Raw genomic sequence first — 20,598 nt, 5'->3', positions numbered from 1 at the left:
AAGTGAATGTTGTCTTTTTCAAAAGGAAGTAATGGGGTGCTACTGTAGTTGTGGGATTTGTTCTCTTTTTGTTGCCTTGTCTTGGAGGTACTCAATGGTCTGTAACTTCCTTACTTTGATTTCTGAATGCTAACTGCAGATGTATGGGATTTTGGGGAATACGTTAATATTCCTCTCCTTATAAGAGCAACGGTAATTCATTTCAGTCATGTGTCATCTTATTAATAGTAGGGATAAAATGCAATATATTTTCTTGATGAAGTGTCATTAATATGCCTGAAACTTTCACAGCGCAATATGTAACAATATTCTCGTTGCCTTAAATTTAGGTGGAAGAAGGAAGCAAAAATGTACGCTTGGGCTCACTAATCTGTCTGCTGGTAGAGGAAGGACAGGACTGGAAGCAAGTTGAAATACCAGCTGATGGTAGTGATCCATCTTCTCTTGCTCCACCAGCACCTGCGCTTACCTCAACACCTGCAGGTCCTTCAGTTTTATCCCCTCCTAAACTGGACCGTGAACCTGGAAAATTGCTGTAAGTTTCTATGTTTGTTATGAAATGGAACTCTTATTTAGCTAAATCAGTAGGGCTGAAACAAGAAGAATCTTTTGTCCCTTTTTACTTAATATTAAGCTGTTTGAGTATTTTAATATGTGTGAGGTGGTAAAGCTTGCCAGAATATTTTTTTGCTTGTAAGCCCAGTAAGTCAATTTGAACAACATAGTTTTATTGGAACACCTTCTATGGTGGATATTTATTCTTTTAGTCTGACATTCAATTCCTTTATGAAGAATTCTAAGCTTAGATTAGGAAGAAGTTGTGTTTATGTACGATGAACACTAATGCTTATGCATCAGATGCTCAGTTTACCTGTAACTTCTGTATTTCTTTTTTAGGATAAAAAAAACAAACAAACTAATGGCATACTCCAAAACCCTTCCACGTTCTTGCACTCTTAATATTAGAAAAAATGTCTTATTTTCATAACAATGGAATGTGAAAAACTTAAAAGTGTGCTTTTAGGTGCTCTTTGATAGTTTTGTTTTGATCTGTTAGGGTACCCTAAGCATTGCAAACATCTTAAAGGGAGAGTAAATTAACCCCAAAGTGTTAGTCAGGTAACAGTAATCTATAAATCAGTGTTTTGTGTCACAAGATGTACCTTATTTGGAGGTATCGCTCCTTATTTGGAGTGAATTGAGATAACACAAAAGCTGTAAAATTGCAACCTATTAAGGAAAAGAATAGGAAGCTAATTTTGGTAGCATCTGCTACACAAACTACTTGGTTTTGATTGTTTTCAGGTTTTTTTGCTTTTCTGGTTTGGGTTTTGGTTTTTTGTGTGTGTGGTTTTTTTTTTGTTTGTTTGTTTTTTTTAAAAAAAAACGCATTACCTTTTCTAATCGGTTTGCTAGGTTTACTTTTGCTATCAGCATTTGGGCTCTTCTCATGCAAATGAAAGGCAACTAATTGAGGTCATTGCCCAAACTTCGAGGACAGAATCCTTGAAAGGATTAAGTCTTGAGTTTTAGCACCAGAGAAGGTCAGAAGTGCATCTGTTTCACTGCAACTCCTAATTAAAAATGTATCGGCATCTTTGGAATTGAGTGATCATTTATGACATGGGTTTTTTTGGCAAGGGCTTGAGGACAGTTCTTATTGGAGATTCTGTGGAACGACTTGAAACCAAGTATTTATTCTTTTATGAAAATGATGCTGCTTTTGTACCTAAGAATTCTGAAATCTCTACGTGTTGTTTTTTCTTGCTTTTTTCAGAAAGCAACTCATGCTAAGGTGCACTGGGTACTCTGTAGCTATGTACCATGCTTTGTAATTGATCACTGTTTCTGTTACTAGGCAGAAATTTTACGACTGGACATACTCCATCTAGGCCAAGATGGCAGGTACAGGTTTACTAGTATTGTAGTGTATCTTAGGTATATGGTGATTAAAATGTTTGAGTGTGGGAGGGCTTCTAAAGCAGACACTGATTATGCAACTACATCTGTATGGCTTGTGCTTTCCCAAAAAGTAGCCATTTCACTAAATCAGTCCTATAAAATAAAATTGAAGCTAGGGCAAAGGTGATGTTAAAATTAGAACTAAGCTGCATTAATGATGCAATTACAGCTAGCCAAGTGAAGCTAGTGAGGGGGCACAGCCTGCCTTCAGTTTTAGGATCACGCCCTTTGTACAGAACTCTGTTTTCTTCCCCAGCTGTTGCGTCTGCAATGAAGCATATATTGTGTAGTTTCTTTTGATATACGTTAAATTAAATAAGTTAATCTTACTGTTTAAATAGTCTGTTTTTCTCCTTATTTCTGTAGGGTTCGCTTAAGTCCTGCAGCTCGCAACATTGTGGAGACGCATGGACTAGACCCAAGCAATATTACACCTTCTGGGCCTCGAGGAATCTTCACTAAAGAGTACGTAGATATTTCAGTAAAGCTACAACCTCATATTCTCTTATTTATTCCATTATTTAAAAAGCCTGCTTTTTTTCCAGTACTTAAAGGGTGTCTACAGGAAAGATGGGGAGGGACTCTTTATCAGGGAGTACAGCGGTTTTAACTTGAGAGAGGGGAGATTTAGATTAGATATTAGGAGGGTGGTGAGGCACTGGAACAGGTTGCCCAGGGAGGTTGTGGCTGCCCCATCCCTGGAAGTGTTCAAGGCCAGGCTGGATGGGGCTTTGAGCAGCCTGGTTTAGTGGGAGATGTCCCTGCCCGCGGCAGGGGCTTGGAACTAGAGGATCTTTAAGGTCCTTTCCAACCCAAACCATTCTATGAAATTTGATATTATATATGTATGTTTTATAGTTTTTGTATCTCATACTCATGCATGAGTTTCAGAAACTCCTGAGTGAATATTGCAATCTAAAAATCAGCTCAATTTTGGCAATATATTTTTCAGTTAACACAGTAAAAGCCACCAACGTTATTAAAGCATTTAGACTTGGCTATGATAGGTAGGACCATCTGGTTTTTGTCATTTGCATAGTATGTGGCAGTAATTTTAAAGCATTTCCTTAGCCTTAAAATATATAAGAATTTATAAAAGCTCTATTTTATGTATTATAGAGTATAATGAGCAGATGGTCTGTCTTATGACTGCCAAGTTAAAACCCTTCAGTAATTTTTGGTAGCTTCTAATATGTTAACTAGAAAAGTTGTATTATGTCATGCAGTTATTTTTTTTTCTGACAAATTGTAATGCTAGGGGATGATTTTCATTCAATGAAATCTAATTTTTTTCCCTGATACAGTAATTCGGTTAAATACTAAATGCTTATTTTTAAAACAAGTTTTGGCTAACGTGTTAATTTGAGAAAACAAGTAACAACTTTAATAATGACAAACTTACATCCTGAACTCAGTCATTTTAAACATTTTTTTATTTTTAATATAATTTCCTGGAGTATGTATTGAAGCTAAAAATAAATTGAAGCAAGTCACCAATCAGTAAAAGGCATTATATACAGCATACAGAGTGTTCAGTTTTCAGTTTGTGATTCTGGAGTGCTACTTTGTTAGGAAGAACTAAGAATGCATAATTTTGTTCTGAGATTTTTGTCCTTTCTACAAAAAATTAGCAACACAAAGCATTGACTCTCACTCAAGAATAGACTCTCACTCAAGCAGTAATCTAATGAAATCAGATAGCTTTGTTGTTTAATATTTATGGGTTATGTTTTGAAGCCATGGTGTGGTTTTCAGTAGTCTGACTTTTACACTTATTTCTAATTTTCTCTACCAGTTTATGTAATAAAACTTTGTGTATGTAAGCCTTTGTGTACATGCTGTGGTGATGTCTTTTAAAGCGATAGAGATAAGATATAGACTTTTGTTATCAGATCTGGAACATAAAGAGAGGAGATCTGACTGATACAGCTCTTTTAACAAGTTGCTAAGTATAGGTGCAGTTACAACTGCAAAACAGAAATTTTACTATAGTTTATTTCCCTTACAATTGGCAGTGATGGTGTAAATGCAGTCTTCTGTTTAGCCTCAGAGGTGCTAATCTTTAGCGTGTTGCTTCATAAATGCAGTGCACCTAGGGTGGATATAATATTATAGCTTAAAGATGGTGTATGTAAGTATGACTTATGTCTGTCATACTGTGCCCACTAGAGGGAATTTTTGTGGTGATAGCTATATCAGTATAAGGACCCTGGGAGAATGCTTGGGGACTGTTAGATGTTACTCAGTTTTTGGCTTTGTTTCTTTAGTGTTGTGCTATCTTTCAAATTGCTTATGAAGTATGGACTTGTATACTATTTACACGTGTTTGTGCATATTTGTCAGAAAGATACAGAGACTTGAATGATAAATGCGCTCAATTTTCAGTGAGCACTAATTAATTACATTAAATTCAAATGATTACAAATATAATGAATCAGCTTTTATTTGAGACCTTATAGCCCGAGTCAGTGTATTCTGACATCTTATTTAGAAGAATTGCTAGGGCAATTCACAAATTACTTTGTACACTCACAGTTAGTGATGATGAATGTTATGCTTCACTAAAACAAATGTTTTCTGTTACTACATAGTCAAGTCCTTTTATTCACAGAAGTTAATAAGAATTTACTAAAAAGATATCACAAGAGACACAAAATTCATATTAGTTAATAAAAATCACCTTCTTAATGTTTGGTTTGGCAATAAATTTAAATGCACAGGAGTATCTAATTAATTAAAATAAGTAATGGAATAGTAATATTTCGGGAATTTTTGAAACAGTTTCTTTGTTGTTAGTGTTTCACTGTGTTGAATTACCAGGGATGCTCTCAAACTTCTGCAAGAGAAGCACAAGGGCAAACCCAGTGAATTGAAACCTGTGGTTTCTCCAGCTCTTCCTCAGCCTACTGTGGTGCCTTCTGCTTCACAAGCAACAGCTGTGACTTCTGCTTATCCAAGGCCGGCAGTTCCATTAGTTTCCACACCAGGACAACCTGCTGCACCGGTAAGATGTCTGTTAAGTCCTCAACATTGCTGCAGTTAAGTATAGCCATGGCTACTTAAGTAGCTATATGAGATTTCCAGAACTATAGAGACAAGAAAACAAAGGCCTCCCAGATGTCAAGTCCAGGTATGTGCAGTTTTTAGTATGTTTGAGTGATTCTAAGGCAGCGTAATTCGAACTGCAGAGCTCTTGAAATTATGGTCCACGCACTACTTTGTGTAACTTGCAAATTGAAGCCATGAAAAAGTTTACGTTGCAGTCCTTGGAAAGAGGAAAGCTAGAGAGGCAGCAGTTTTATTTCAGTCCCCAAATAAGAAGATGCCGCTAGTTTGGAAATCAACAATACACCCTCTCCTTCAATCCCTGGAGGATCAGTATGTCAGTATGTATTTCCAAGCTAGGAGAAACTTGAATCATGAGTTATTTTTACTGTACTTCATTTGTTTACTTTCCTGCAATATAAGTATATGTAAATATCCATTGATGAGTTGAGGAAATGAGGAAGGGAAGGGCTTAGTGGTTGCTTTGAAGAGTAATTTTGCAAACTCTAGTGCCTAAATACAGTTTCTGTGTTAATTTGGAATGTTAGAAATACCAGAAATTATTTTTTAAAGAATAAACGCACATTAGTAGAAATTGAAAAGCTTTTGCGATAAATGGGGCGGGGAACTTTCTGGCTCTAGAACTAAATTTGAAATATCTTTACAGGCTGAAGTTTACAAAGTAGCTATAATTCCTAATATTCAGAAAGTGCTGCTTTTTTTTCATGCCGCAAAGAACCAAACAGCACAGAAAGCTCAAACTTCGATATTTTTCTATTACAGAAAGAAATGCTTCTATGAATGCACCAGAGCATACATATTGCAATTTGTTTTGTGTTGAGTACTAGTCAGTATGTAGTATACGTGCTATACATGAGGTATACAAAATAATGTTTTACAGAATCACTTATTTTCTTGTTTTCTGTAGTTTCTGGTATTTCAAGAGATTCCTTGAAAGTTGACTTGCTTTTATGAAGAATTTGAGAAAACCTCTGCACTGAAAGATTACTGATTATATCTGGAAGGAGAGAGAAGAATAACAAAAAAGATATGCAGTAAAGCTTGTCTTAAGCAACCACTTGAGGAACTGCATAAGCAATAGCGTACTGAGGAAATATTCCATTATAACTGAAATGGAACAAAGCATATTCTGAGCAATATGCCGGGTCTGACAGGTTGAACAGTGCTTATATACTCTGGCTGAGAATTAATGCCTGCATATTTGGAAATACTTTTTTTTTTTTAGCAGCCTGATAGAATAGTAGGATTAATTCTATACTGTAAAATTAAACTGTCTTTATTCTATAAAACCCATTGTGTTGATCCAAGTTAAGTGGAATAGACTAGAACCCTCAATGGATCTTAATCATATTAATTTCTGTAGTTGGAATGTATCGCTTTTTGATATCTAGGGGACATTTGAAGTGAGCAGGAGTCATTGATGATAACAAGTCCATGATGGAGTCCTGTTGCAAAGGGGAAGAATATTTTCCATCTTGATATTTAATATGCAACGTATGATTTCTTTCAGGGCACGTTCACAGAAATCCCAGCTAGCAACATCCGAAGAGTTATTGCTAAGAGATTAACAGAGTCTAAAACTACTATACCTCATGCATATGCTGCTGCTGACTGTGATATTGATGCTATTTTGCGATTAAGAAAAGAATTGGCCAAAGGTTAGTGATTAAACTGAATTACTATAACGTGGTACTAACGTGTACTTTGTCTTGTTTACATGTCTTGCCCAGGAGGTGTAGATTTTTGCGGAGGCAGAACACTGTGGATTTAAATAATCTTTTTGGCATTCTGTATGTTGGACTCAAGCTGTAGTTGCCTTTGATTATTAAATTGGGCGATTTACCAAGATAGAGGAAGACAGAGGTGTTACCTGGCAACTAACACAATGCTCTGTAGACAACTGCAGTTTAATACAGGGCTATGCTTTCTGTCTCCTTCCATCCAGATGTGGCAATGTTTAGTTTCTTGATGTTTAAAATCTCAAATTATTCATGTGAAAGATAATAGGGGAAACTTCATATTAGAATAGAGACATGCTCTGTCCTTCTAGGTACAATGTTAAAATTTAGTTTTGCTGGTCTCTTTGTTGAATTTAGTGGAAAAGGAAAGCTAACTCAGCCTCTCAAATTCTGGGTGAGAATGACTTTAGCCATGGTGAGGAAAGAAAGTGAGTTTTTAGCATGTGCCATCCAGTGCAGGGTAGATGCCTCTGGAAGGCAATCTAATGGTATTAATGTGAAGGAGGCGGGTTTATCTCTCTCACTGAAACTTATATATATGCTTAAAGCGATGTTAAGCTGTTGAAATAGAAATCTGTCCCACAGAAAAATGGATAATTTTAAAATATACATTAAGAATTGGATTAAAAACTATAAATCTCTCTGTGTATGTGTAAATCCCAATTTTCATTTCACTGTGTCTTACTTATACAGAAATGTTTATGTATTAGATTTAAGAAATTGTCCCTTTTTGTCTAAACTTCTGTTCACTGAAGTGACTTATTTAGAAAACGTTCTTGAAGTTTAAAGTCATAATCAAAGATTGCTTTGTTCTTGCTAAAACTTTTTTTATTTTTGCTAAAATCAGTTGAGTGTATTGTGCAAACAGGATGTTTTAATAGTTTCAAAATTAACTATGCGGACTAGAATATTCTTTCCTACATCTCAGTTCAACAAAATATGTATGATATACATTTAAAAAAAACAAGAGGATTTTTTCAATAGAACACTCTTCAGGCAGAAACTTCATTTTCATGCAAAATATCACAAAAGTATTGTTTTGCGTCTTTAATCTTTTTGTTTAAGGACTTCTACTTAGTTGGGTAAAAAGCGTGAAAGAAAATTTTCATTACATTGACATCATAATCTTCTTAATTTAAATGAATTTCATTATATTTAGAAATATTTGATCAATGTATGGATTTAATGTTATCTACAAGAAGTGGCTCCAATTTGATACTTTGTGAAACCAAAACCTGTGGAAGCTCTTTAGGAAGTCACTTGTATTAGGTCAGTTCTTGCCTTAGTTACTAGCATTTTTCATTTTTTTTTCTTTTTCTTTTTTTTCTTTTTCTCTTTTTTTCTTTCTTCTTTTTTTTTTCCTTTTTCATCTTTTCCCTCTCACTTGTCCCTCTCTCTTCTCTTTTTATTAATTTTGGTATCTTGTTTAATATTTTGTAAAGAGGACACCAACAAAATGCAATCTGTTTATAAATACCAGTGTCAGAAATATGCAAACATACATTTTCATAAAGCTTTGACAGCTGTAAATTAATTTGATCAAGCCAGATTTACAGCTGAGTAGGTTAGACTTGTATTAACCTAGGGCATCTTGCTCTTCAGTAACTCACCTTAAGTTAGAGGACTTTGAAAAATTTTCTTTTGACTTGGAGATATTTAAGTCTGAGGAAAAATTTTCTTTTGTAATGTAATGTTTCTTTTTTCCATCACACTTATAAGGCTATTTTCCATTAAATGCACATCTTGAGCAAGAATTTAAAGGACTGTAATGAAGATCAGAGAGAGAATTGTTGAGTAGTTGTGCTATAAGACTGTTTTTCTCAGCAAGGTCATATTTTTGTCACCAATCTGGTAAACTGTGGGGAAAAAAGAATGAATTCCCTGTCCTTTCAGTCGCAACTTACATCTTCACTTATCTCCTAAGGTACTTGCAGAGGTTATCAATTTTTGGGAGATATTTTTCTTCACAGAAATGCTGGATTAAACAGTTGAAAACTAGTGCTGCTTGTGCCTCTGTAGTATCTTCATCCTTTCTGATGCCAAAGCTTGAGTTCTTTTAAGCTGTTCTAATCCACATGACACACTTTGGCATCAGACCTGTAAAACAGTTATTCGGGCAAAATTGAGGTGATGTTGCAAAGTAGGAAGCAGTAGGAGAGGGGAAGGGAGACAGGCCCAGGTGGGGTCAATGCCTGCCTTCATTTTCCTGCTTGTTTATAGAGCTCTAATTCTAATACATTGAAAAATGAGGTTTGGATGCAGCTGTCCAGGAAGAGTAGCCTTCTCCGGAAATCCATCTGGTTTTAAGGCAGGACTTGGTAAATTAGTCAAGATCATGTAAATCATGATTTGACCACAATATCTGTAAGTGATTCTTCTGGTCTTTATTTTCTAGAAAATGTGGAATATTCTTCACAAAGGATATTTATTTCTAGTGTCTGAGGCTAGAGGCTTTATTGAATTGTCAGGATCTTATCTCTGCCTAAAATTACATGACATCTGTTGTGTTTTATCTGTTGGGAATCAGTTGAGATCAGATGATGTCTGCTTTATCAGTTGCAGCCAAACTAATTAGGCATGGCTTTTAAAACTAATTTTCATTCTTTTAGAGGAGAGATCCCTTTTCAAATCAAATTGGGAAAAAACTGATTGCTTTTTCTTTTGAGGGGCTTAGCTAATTATGCTGGTAAAAGAATCATTTATTTGTTCACAAAACTTGACTTTTCAATACCTACAAAGTTTGGATACTGTTCCAGGCGTGCATATTAATCTCTGCCACTTTATAAATTTAGTTTTCATTCATTCCATTTTATGAAATCTCATTTTCCACACTGTTCAGGCTGCATAAGCAAGTAGCGAAGCTCTGTTTGCTAAAGAAGACACGCACACATAGCCTGGTAATAATTCTGTTACTTGGATAAAAAATTCAGAAGGCCCATTATTTATAATGAGGAGAAATGTGTTTGGTTGGGGTTTTTTTCCACTAAACTTTTTTTCAAGACCAAAGTTTATTTCTAAGACTAAAGATACTCATGCGATAATACAGCTCTTTACACAAGAGGAAGGTACGTAGACAATATCACGTGTATTCTTTTTGGTGTTGTTGAATTAGTCCTTTTTTCTGGTACCATTTAAATAATTTGTTTTCAATAGTTTAGCTTTTATATGTGTATCCTTATTATTACACAGAGTAGTAGAAATGGAATTAATAGTGTGTGCTGTTTTAGACATTACCACAATAATGAAAAGTGAATATTTATGTTTTTAAGGCAGTGACATGTGACACTTCAAGTTTTGGTTTAAAGCTTCATCATTGCTATCACGGTTTGAAAGCTTGTAGGTTCAGGTTCAAATAATAGTTTTCTGAAGCCATGTGAACTCTGCATTCAGTATAGCAGAGCAGGATAGTTTTAATGTACACTTTTATTGCTGTACTGATTGAGAAACTGAGTGCTTTCTTCGCCTTTATCGAAGCATTCAGAGCAGAGTGTGAAAGCTGGGGCCACCTATAGCTGACATTGCTGTGACTTTATTTAATCTGCACTAATTAGGTCCAGTTCTGAGAGATGCTGCATGTTCTAAGGTTTAACTGAAGTTTGTGAAACCTAGAGACTACTTACAGAATCAGGCCACAAATATCTTCATACTTGTACAGGCCAGTTAGAGGGATCTGAACACTAGCCTTGAAAACTGACACCAAATCACAAGGATCATCAGGCTGAAAAAAGAGAAATGCTTTTTGATGTTTGTTAATCATCAATTACTGCATGTTCACTCAACTTGAGTCCTAACTTTTTACTGAACAATTTTTTCAGAGGCTGCATGGGATAGTAATACTAAGGAACGCCATTTGGAATTCTAAATTACTTTCAGCATTTACATTGGTTTTAAGACATTAGTTATCATCAGTCAGTTATTACTTTCAAAGCAAAATATGATAATGACTTTGAAAAGTTGTGAAAGAGTAAAAGGACCTCTTTAAGTTTTCTAGATAGTAAGTAGGGCTATGTTTAACAAAACTTTTGAAAGGATGGATAACCTAATCCAAGCTGACAAGGAAGAGAGCCTGAAAGATTGACAGGAAAGGAAATAAGAGTTGTTACAATGTATTGGAGGCTGCATTTCTGGAAAATAGAATGAGGAGGAAATGAGACTAAAAAAAGAAGAGATGTCAGCTTGGAGGTCTTTCAGTGTAAGTAGTTCTGGAGTTGGCAGATTGAATTTGGTGGGTCCCACAATCAGTTTTTGAGGTCTGTTCTAGAGTGTGGTCCCCCTGACATGTGGTTCTGTCAAATTGCAGTAGCTAAGCAATGTCTTAGAGAAACCTTATATGACAGCCTGGAAAAAAATGTGTATCATGTATATTTAAAATCTGATTTTTTTTTATATTAACTTTATTCTTCTGTACATAAGAGAAAACACAGTATTTTTGTCAATATAATTTGTAAAAATACAACTTGTTTTTCATTTGAAGCTTTACTGGTAATTGAAATGAATTAAAGCAAATCTGAAAGAAAACATGTTGGTTTCAGAGAAATGATGAATCCAAATAGTGTTTCAGGTGATTTTTTTGAAGTATCTGCAACTTGATATGTATCTGAGCATCCTAGAGGTAGCAAGATTCAGTTTGGACTGATGCCAAACAAGAGAAGAAAGGGAGCAGTAGTAAAACAGTTGGTGGTTTTGTTAATAGATATCCTGATATCACATCCCTTTTCAGTTCTTAAAAGAAAAGGACTGGGTATTGAACTTTGGAAAATGGATGGGTGTGAATCTTTCATTGATAAGGCACTTGTACAAATGCACAGGGAGGTAAGAGTCGGCATTTCTTGGTATCCCAGGGAGATACACAATTTTGTGTGCCCCTTTATTCTTAGGTACAAAGTACTCATAGAACAATGTGCATTAAATAACTTCTCTGTAATAAATAATTTGTTAGAGAGCAAAATATGGTTTTCTATCACTCAGGAGACAACTGTCAGTTTAAGTCAACAGTTTGAAGTTTTAAAAACTCCAAAGTCACATGGAAACTTCTGACCAGTGACACATTGGGAATTGGTAGTCTCAAAGTAATGTTTTTATTACTGTAGCTTCGGGTGATGATTAGCAATCAGTTGTCCTTCAAGCAAATTATGACAATCTTTCAGTGATTTGACCAAAACATTCTTGGTGCTGTTTACCTGTCTTTATTCTTACAAGGGTTTTTTTTTGTTTGTTTATTGGTGTTTTTCTAGCACGATGGAGAAGAGCAGTAGAACAAGAGTTAAAAGATATCTTTAGGCTTTATGGTTTGGGGGAAGGGGGGTTGTTGGTTCTTTGTTACCTGAAAAAAATTGTATTGTAGTTGCCCTAGACAGAATACCTAGGTCTTCAGAAGCTTTCTTGGTCCCATCTGTAAACGTTTTGTATGACAAGACCAACGTAACTCAAATGAGTAATTTTCTTGTCTTCAAGGGAAAGCAGGCACATCAGGAATCCAGTATTCACTGTATATTATGCCAGATACAGCTGTAGGTAGGTGGGGTTGTTATTGTTGTTGCCGCACTCCCCCCATCCCCTCTGGAATGATACTATAGCTTTTATATGTGGCAACTCTTCCAGCTAGTGCTCAACAGTAGAGGGATTCTTTATTTCCTGAAAGCTTTGCCTCTGGGGCAAGGTTAAAAAACAGCTTTGTTGTTAATCACCATACCGAGTTAAATTTCTTTACATGAATGGGTTATCATGTGGATGTATAGAAAAGGGTTGTCAAGGTTAATCTAATGAAATTAGCCTTGAAAGGTTCTGTATATGGAGGCACTAGCTAGGTTTTAAACACAAATAAGTATTCATGTGGTGATATGCCTGTCTGACAAAGAAGGTAATAGTCTTTGGTTTTGTTGATATGACAGAAGATCTGCTTGCAACCAGGTATTTCTAGCAATTTAGACTGTTTTGTTTTTCCTGGGGGTATCACAATATAGGGATGTTCTGATGTGGCATTATAGCACATAAATCCTCCAGGAGTGTTAGGGTACTTCATAGTCGTTTGCTGTTCCCAAGGCTTTACCCAGTGAGTGAATTTTCTCTCAGCTTAGTGTTACAGAGCTGTACACCTAGGAACTAGAATGCTGATGTTGTGGGCTACTGTTATGTACCGGTGACTAGCCCATGCATGTTTATCAATTTGTGAGGTCCTAAATTGAATTAGACTGGTGTGTCCAGATTTTCTAGATGATGGTACGGGAGCTGCTTCTCTTTTCACTGGAGTATTGAATGGGTACTTTTAAATGCAAGAGTACCCAGGTCATTTTTCTACCTGATTTTTTAAATGAGATCTTATTCACAAGTTAATGTCAAAGACAATTTATGATGTTGATATTTTCTTTAAACAGTAGCAGGTCATAAGAAATGAAGTAAAAAATTGTCTTAGGAATGCTCATTTAAAACATTTCACTTCTGCTGCTGTGGATTCTTAGTGAATATTTTTTAAAAATGTAGGTGTGGGAAAGAGCCATATGTCTTTGCAGAGATGATCCTGGTAGACTTTTTTCTGATGAAATGATGGTGATTTCTACTACATGATGAGATGTAATGTGGAAGTTTTATGCAATGTTCCTTACTGTAGACTTCTTTGTTTTGGGGGTAAAATATAGCAATTATCTGTACTCTAAACATCAATGATTGAGGGTGAAATATTATCAGACATACTTCATTTACCTGCACTCTTATACTTTCACTGTATTCCCACCCCCCTCATGGATAGTGACATTTTTGCCAAGGATTAGGAGTGTAGTATATAAATCAAAATATAAAATACCAAAATATATTTAATGATCAAGATACAGGTTTGTCTGATGTGAAATTCTGTCAATGCACCATAGTACTTGCTAATTCCATTGTATTACATTAGAATTCTGTCTCTCCTCTTATACATAGATAGCTAATGATGGCAAATGTTGCAGGTCAGTTGTGTGGTAAACAGATACTTGTTTCATTCCTCCAAATTTATGATCACTTTAGAAGACTTCACTTATTATAATTGTCTATAAATAAGTCTCCCTTTACAAAAGCATTTCTAAAGGTACGTGTGTTACATGCCATAAGCTGGACTTGAAGCAGTTTTGCTTCTTCATCTATTCAGCTGACAGCAGTGATGATAAGTCTTAGAATCATAGAATTGCCTTGGTTGGCAATTGAATAGGTTGGAAGGAACCTTTCAGATCATCTAGTCCAACCATCAGACTAACTGACAAAAACCATCGCTAATCTAAACCATATCTCTAAGCACTGTGTCTACCTGTCTTTTAAATACCTCCAGGGATGGTGCCTCAACCACTTCCCTGGGCAGCCTGTTCCAATGCTTAATAACCCTCTCAGTGTAAAAATTTTTCCTAACATCCAGTCTAAACCTCCCCTGGTGCAACTTGAGGCCATTTCCTCTTGTCCTGTCACCTGTTACTTGGGAGAAGAGACTGACCCCCACCTCTCCACAACCTCCTTTCAGGTAGCTGTAGAGAGCGATAAGGTCTCCCCTCAGCCTCCTTTTCTCCAGACTAAACAACCCCAGCTCCCTCAGCCGCTCCATGTAAAACCTGTTCTCCAAACCCCTCACCAGCTTCATTGCCCTTCTCTGGACACACTCCAGCACCTCAATGTCTTTCTTATAGTCAGGGGCCCAAAACTGGACACAGTACTCGAGGTGGGTCCTCACCAGTGCCAAGTACAGGGGGATGATCACTTCGCTAGTCCTACTCGCTACACTGTTCCTGATACAGGCCAGGATGCTGTTGGCCTCCTTGGCCACCTGCGCACACTGCTGGCTCATATTCAGCCAGCAGTTGACCAACACCCCCAGGTCCTTTTCTGCCAGGCAGCTCTGCAGCCACTCTTCCCCAAGCTTGTAACGCTGCATGGGGTTGTTGTGACCCAAGTGCAGGACCCGGCACTTGGCCTTGTTGAATCTCATACCATTGGCCTTGGCCCATGGATCCAACCTGTCCAGATCCCTCTGCAAAGCCCTTCTACCCTCAAGCAGGTCAACACTCCCACCTAACTTGGTGTCATCTGCAAATTTACTGAGGGTGCACTCAGTCCCCTTGTCCAGATCATTGATAAAGATATTAAAGAGAACTGGCCCCAATACCGAGCCCTGGGGAACACCACTCATGACCAGCCGCCAACTGGATTTAACTCCATTCACCATCACCCTTTGCACCCGTCCCTCCGGCCAGTTTTTAACCCAGCGGAGAGTACTCCTGTACTGGAGGATGGTAATAGAGTCACGTAGCTTTTATATTGTGAGAATGATGCATTTAGTATTGTGTAAACATAATGCATCTTCAGGATAATCTTGCAGCAACTGTGCCATATTCTGCATTGTATCTATAGTCTGCTGCTGCTAGTCCTGATTTTAGTTAGTACTTTTGGTGTCCTAAAACTCGGGGGGAAAAAAAATAATACCGAGCAAATATAGCCATTGTTTTCATCCCTTGATCTCCCAAGCTTTTGGGGGAAGGAAGCAAATGTACCAAAGTGTTATGCAGTATTTCTTAGGCTCACATCAGAAAAAATCCAGTCCTCTCAAGACTGTTTTATCTGCTTCTGGCTAATGCTGCCTCTTTTTGTTGGTAGCTTTGCTTTTAATTTAACAACTTTGTCACTCGTATTATTTTGTAGCCTGCTTTAGAATATATTGTTAGCCCATTTTAAGGATTGACAGATGCCTTCACCTAGCTAATTCTTACATTATAAAGCCCCAATGATCACTGGAGAATAACGTACTTCTGATTTACAGCTGAATAGAAGCTGACCTCTGCAATTATTCCTTGTAATGCATCATGCTACATAAAGAATAGTAGTCTCCAGTATTGTCTTTGTATATTTAGATCCAATAGATTTCTACATAGACAGTAAATATGTAAAGCATAAAACACATATGGGCTGCTACTTATAAGAATGAGGAGTAATACTCAAGTTTGCAGCTTTTTTGACCTTCTAGTAACAGCTAGCAAAAATGTCTCTGGTCAGGAGACTTTTCCTTGGCGATACTCCTTTTGTCTCAATAGGGAGAAACATTTTCTTGCTTTTATGATGTAGTTTGAAGATGAGTTACATTTTGGCAAAATTTCAAAGAAGCAAGTCTGCTGAATCACTGGAATCTTGTCATCACACGAATGCTGATAAACAAATCATATGAGCAATGATTGTCTTTTTTTTTTTTTCTTTTTGCAGATGACATTAAAGTATCTGTAAATGACTTTATAATAAAGGCAACTGCAGTTACTCTGAAGGTAAGTGAATAATTGGCTTTAAAAAAAAAAAGTTTTATAGTAAACTCCCAAGGAGACAAGAGAAGTGTTTTGTGAGTCTGTATGGAGCTATGAATGCAATAATAGCAAAGCCTGTAATTCTTTATCTCTTGTCAGGTTTTTTAATGCTCTACAGGCAGAATTCTCTGCACTGTCTATGCTGTGGACTGTAAAAGTGAGAACTTCTTAGATCCGCTTAGTATAGTTATCATCTGCAGATAGTGGTAGATGCTTTGTCAGCAGATTGAAGCAATTGGCAAGATAAGTCTTCTATTCTTTGCTGTTGCATCTTATTTTCTCTTACAGTAGTAAACAAATATTTATCCAGGTCTTACACCAATCTTGTGTATTACCTTAGATGTATTCTGATGGCATATTCAGTGACCTCTGCTTGGAATTAAAAATTCTTCAGGCAACCAAACTTTGCTCATTGCTAAGAATTGTCATTGTTCCTGTTGTCAATGTAAAAGTTAAACGATTGCAAAACATCCTGAAGTTAAGACCTTAAATTTCATTAGGGCCTACATATTCCATGCCAAACTACAGAGGCTTGACAGTCTCCATAAGCAGTTTGTGTGTTCTCTGGATAGAACTGGATACATTGCCTTCCAGTCTGTGTTGATTGTTCTGCTTGGAAAACGCTCCCAGTGCCACTTAATTTTTTGAAACTAAAAGGTTTCGGAGATCCTTCTTTAGGAGAACTCTCCCACTCTTAATCCAGAGTGTTTCAGATATAATCATTTGGAATACATAATGTGAAATTAATCTTGTTTACAAACTCATGAAAAGCAAGAAGTGTGATGATTTCACTTTAGATGTGGAGTGTTTTTGGTTTAAATTCAGTTTGCACTTAATTTTAGAATAAGGTGGGAGTTCTAACCATCCTCAAGGCCAGTATTTTTAAGGTTTGGGAGGAAATAGTGTCTTTTAGTGATCACTAACAGCTGGAAAAGATCTCTGTGATATAGAAAGATAATTAAGGGGGACACATGCTTGATCCTGAAACTATGCTATGGAGTTTGCCCTTGTCATCAAGGCAATGTATTCGTGTGACAATGAAAGAATGCAGATTTTGAAGTGGTTTGGTATTGCTGTGGATTTGTTACCTATACCTTCCTGATTGCACAATGGTCGCACCTTCTAGCTGTAAATGTCTTGAAAAGCTAAACTTTTCTGATATCATTTCCTCCTTTGAGCAGCGGGATGTAAAAACTAAGACATACAAGATAAAGCAGAACAATGATCCAGACTAGTTGCATTACCTCACAACAGTAAAAAAAAAAATCAGAAAGGGAGTGACAGCCACTTTTCTTATTTGCCAAAATGATTATTCAAAAGCTGAAGCAGGAAGTTACATGTTGGGGAACTATTCCCATGGATATATGGAATTAAGGGAGAACACTACACTGGAATGGACTTGAGATATTTCTAGCCAAACATGATCTAAATATTAATGTATAATTGCAAGACTTACAGATTTTGTCAGAAAATAGACAGGATTCTAGGCAGTTTCATAAGCAAGTGCCTGAGAGAAATCCTAGTCATTAGATAAACTGGAAAAAAAACTTCCTAAATTATTCTATACCAGAAACAGAAGGAGGAGTTAAATATGCTAGCTATGCATTTGTTAGATGTGAACATAGCAAGAAACTTCTTTTTGTGGCCTAATGACATCTTACACAAGGAAATAATGACATCCAAAAATGACTGTGAACTGCTAGCTGCGAGCATGGATTAACAAATCTCTGCACCAGAGAACAGGTGAAAGGAACAGGAGACAGAGAGAGGAATGAAAGATTAGGTTTTGTGTTTTTCTACTCTACACAAAAAGACCAGTTGAGAAAAATAATGGGATGTAATCCTAGTGTACAATTCATCTATATGTGAAAGAATGACTTGAATACAAGCATTCAATGTACTTTTTATTGCTTCTGCTTATATAATAAAAGTTGTTTGTTGTTCTTTGTGGGATTTTTAAATTGCTGCCTGAAACTTAAAAGACAAGTAGCTTCCTGTGCACTTAACTATTAGGCTGCTTTACTGTACTTGGAAGGACCACACTTATGAATTATGCATGTTGTTTGTTGCCAGAATTTAAAACAAGATTTCCTTATCTGCCATCACAAAATGACCTAACCAATTAATTAGGTAAATATGATTTCTCTTTCTGATAGACAAATAAAAATATTTAATCTGTGATTAGATTTGTATTCTTTTTCCTAGTATTCTCAGCTGACCCGTATATAATACAGAATTTGCATCTTGAACTTCAGGATTAGATAGTTCTATGCTGCAAACATGAGAAAATCATCTATAGTGTGTCATTTTTAACTTTAAAGGAAATTCAGTAGACAAACCTAGTAAATGATAAAGCATACATTTTTGTGAAATCAGTGCATATTTGGTTATGAGTTGGTGTTCTAGGTCTGATTCTGAGAAGCTGAAGTTTTTGTGCATTGGATTAGAAGAAATTCCAACCTGGGAACCCTGGGAACTACCGACCTGTTAGCCTCACCTCTGTGCCTGGGAAGATCATAGAACAGATCCTCCTTGAAGCTATGCTAAGGCACAGGGAGGTGATTTGAGACAGCTAACATGGCTTCAACAGGGGCAAGTCCTGCCGGACCAACTTAGTGGCCTTCTATGATGGAGTGACTACGTCAGCAGACAAGGGAAGAGCTGCGGATATCATCTGTCTGGACTTCTCTAAGGCCTTTGACATGGTTCCTCACAACATCCTTCACCCTACGTTGGAGAGAGACGGATTTGATGGGTAGACTGTTTGGTGGAGGAGGAATTGGCTGGATGGTCGCATCCAGAGAGTGGTGGTCAACAACTCAATATAGAAATGGACATCAGTGAGAAGTGGTGTCACTCAGGGGTCCGTATTGGGACCGGTACTGCCTTCATCAGTGACGTAGACAGTGGGATCGAGTGCACCCTCAGCAAGTTTGCAGACAACACCAAGCTGAGTGGTGTGGTTGACATGCCTGAGGGACAAGATGCCATCCAGAGGCACCTGGACAAGCTTGAGAAGTGGGCCCATGTGAACCTTGTTAGGCTCAGCAAGGCCAAGTGCAAGGTCCTGCACCTGGGTCAGGGCAAGCCCTGGTATCAGTACAGGCTGGGGGATGAAGGTATTGAGAGTAGCCCTGAGGAGAAGGACTTGGGTGGATGGTGGATGAAATGTTGGACATGAGCCAGCAATGTGCACTCGCAGCCCAGAGAGCCAACTCTTTTGTGGGCTGCATCAAGAGAAGCATAGACAGCAGGTCCAGGGAGGTGATTCTGGCCCTCTGCTCAGCTCTGGTGAGACCCCACGTGGAGTACTGCATTCAGCTCTGGAGCCCTCAGCCCAGGAAGGACATGGACCTGTTGGAGCAGTTCCTGAGAAGGGCCACAGAAATGATCAGAATGCTGGAGCACCTCTTCTATAAAGAAAGGCTGAGAGTTGGGCTTGTTCTGCCTGGAGAAGAGAAGGGTTGGGGAAGCAACCTTACTGCAACCTTTCAGTATTTCAGTACTTAAAGGGGGCCTATTCTGTTGCTTTGTTACAAATCTATGCTAGCATTTGTTTGACTATTAAAATAATAAATTAAAAAAAAAACCAAAACAAAACAGATTTAACCCAGTATACCAGGAAATAATTTCATGATCAAGCTTATGTCTCAACTACTTTCTGTTTGTTTTTCAGGAAAATATGTGGAGTACTAGTTCTAAAAAGAAAACCCACCTCCACGTGCTTCTCCCCACCCTGAAATTCAGTGGTGTGAATACATTTGCAAGTTTAAATTCAAGGCACTTTTACTGACTCTTCTGGACACTGTTCAAATCATATTTTGTTAATATTTTCTTTCTGAACAATGCAAGACGAATGCTCTTCTAGCTTGAATGAACTGACAGTGGCTGGTTTGACATTTTGTGATCAGTTAGCAAACACCTCAAGATGCTGCTTATATCAGTTCTTTAACATGCTAAATTTCTCCTTCACAGTTCTTAGGACCACAAGTCCAGTTATGAATTCTACTTTTTGACTTGGTCTTGCCAGAGGTTTGTGAATGTGCCAGTGGGCTTACCAGATGATAGCCCATTAGAACAATTCAGGCTTTCTGGAACAAGGAGGGAGGAGTAAGGCTGGAGGAAGGAATGAAAGCTTCCAGGCTGACATCCACAAGTGGTTGGGCGTAGTAACAACAGCCACTATATCAGCTGTCCATTAAAAATAAACAGTATTTAATTTCTGAAGCAATGGGAGAAATAATACTGTCTGGTCTACATCAAAATTAAAACTGTTCTAATCATGTTGAAGTTGATAGGAAAAACTCCTTTTCCCTACCATCTCCTTTGGATACCTTATATAGAGAGTCTAACATGCACAACACCCATTTGAAGGCATATAAAAGCTGTGTATACTGTGGGACTTTCCTGAAGTTTATTTGACTTGCAAAGAGGAGTATTACACCGTGTTTTTTTATTTTTCTATTTTATTTTTCTACACAATATTTTTTTATTTATTCTTCTAGGAGCAGAGTTAGTTTAGA

At 37.1% G+C, this 20,598-nt stretch overlaps 1 protein-coding gene across 2 annotated transcripts in view; it reads left to right on the top strand.

Annotated features, from left to right (window-relative positions):
- The window catches only part of PDHX (pyruvate dehydrogenase complex component X), a 52,434-nt gene that overhangs the window by 22,997 nt on the left and 8,839 nt on the right, over positions 1–20,598 (top strand). For both annotated transcript variants that reach the window (XM_054201106.1, XM_054201107.1), the window contains exons 5-9: positions 330–535; positions 2,329–2,427; positions 4,783–4,966; positions 6,539–6,686; positions 15,981–16,039. In XM_054201106.1, coding sequence (XP_054057081.1) covers positions 330–535; positions 2,329–2,427; positions 4,783–4,966; positions 6,539–6,686; positions 15,981–16,039 — 696 coding nt within the window. The remainder of the gene's footprint in view (positions 1–329; positions 536–2,328; positions 2,428–4,782; positions 4,967–6,538; positions 6,687–15,980; positions 16,040–20,598) is intronic.

This window comes from Rissa tridactyla, chromosome 4 (genome assembly GCF_028500815.1).
Source record: "Rissa tridactyla isolate bRisTri1 chromosome 4, bRisTri1.patW.cur.20221130, whole genome shotgun sequence".
In the NCBI taxonomy this organism is placed as follows: domain Eukaryota; kingdom Metazoa; phylum Chordata; class Aves; order Charadriiformes; family Laridae; genus Rissa; species Rissa tridactyla.
The sequence above is the reverse complement of the archived record's forward strand: the minus strand, read 5'-3'. Positions and strand labels throughout refer to the sequence as shown.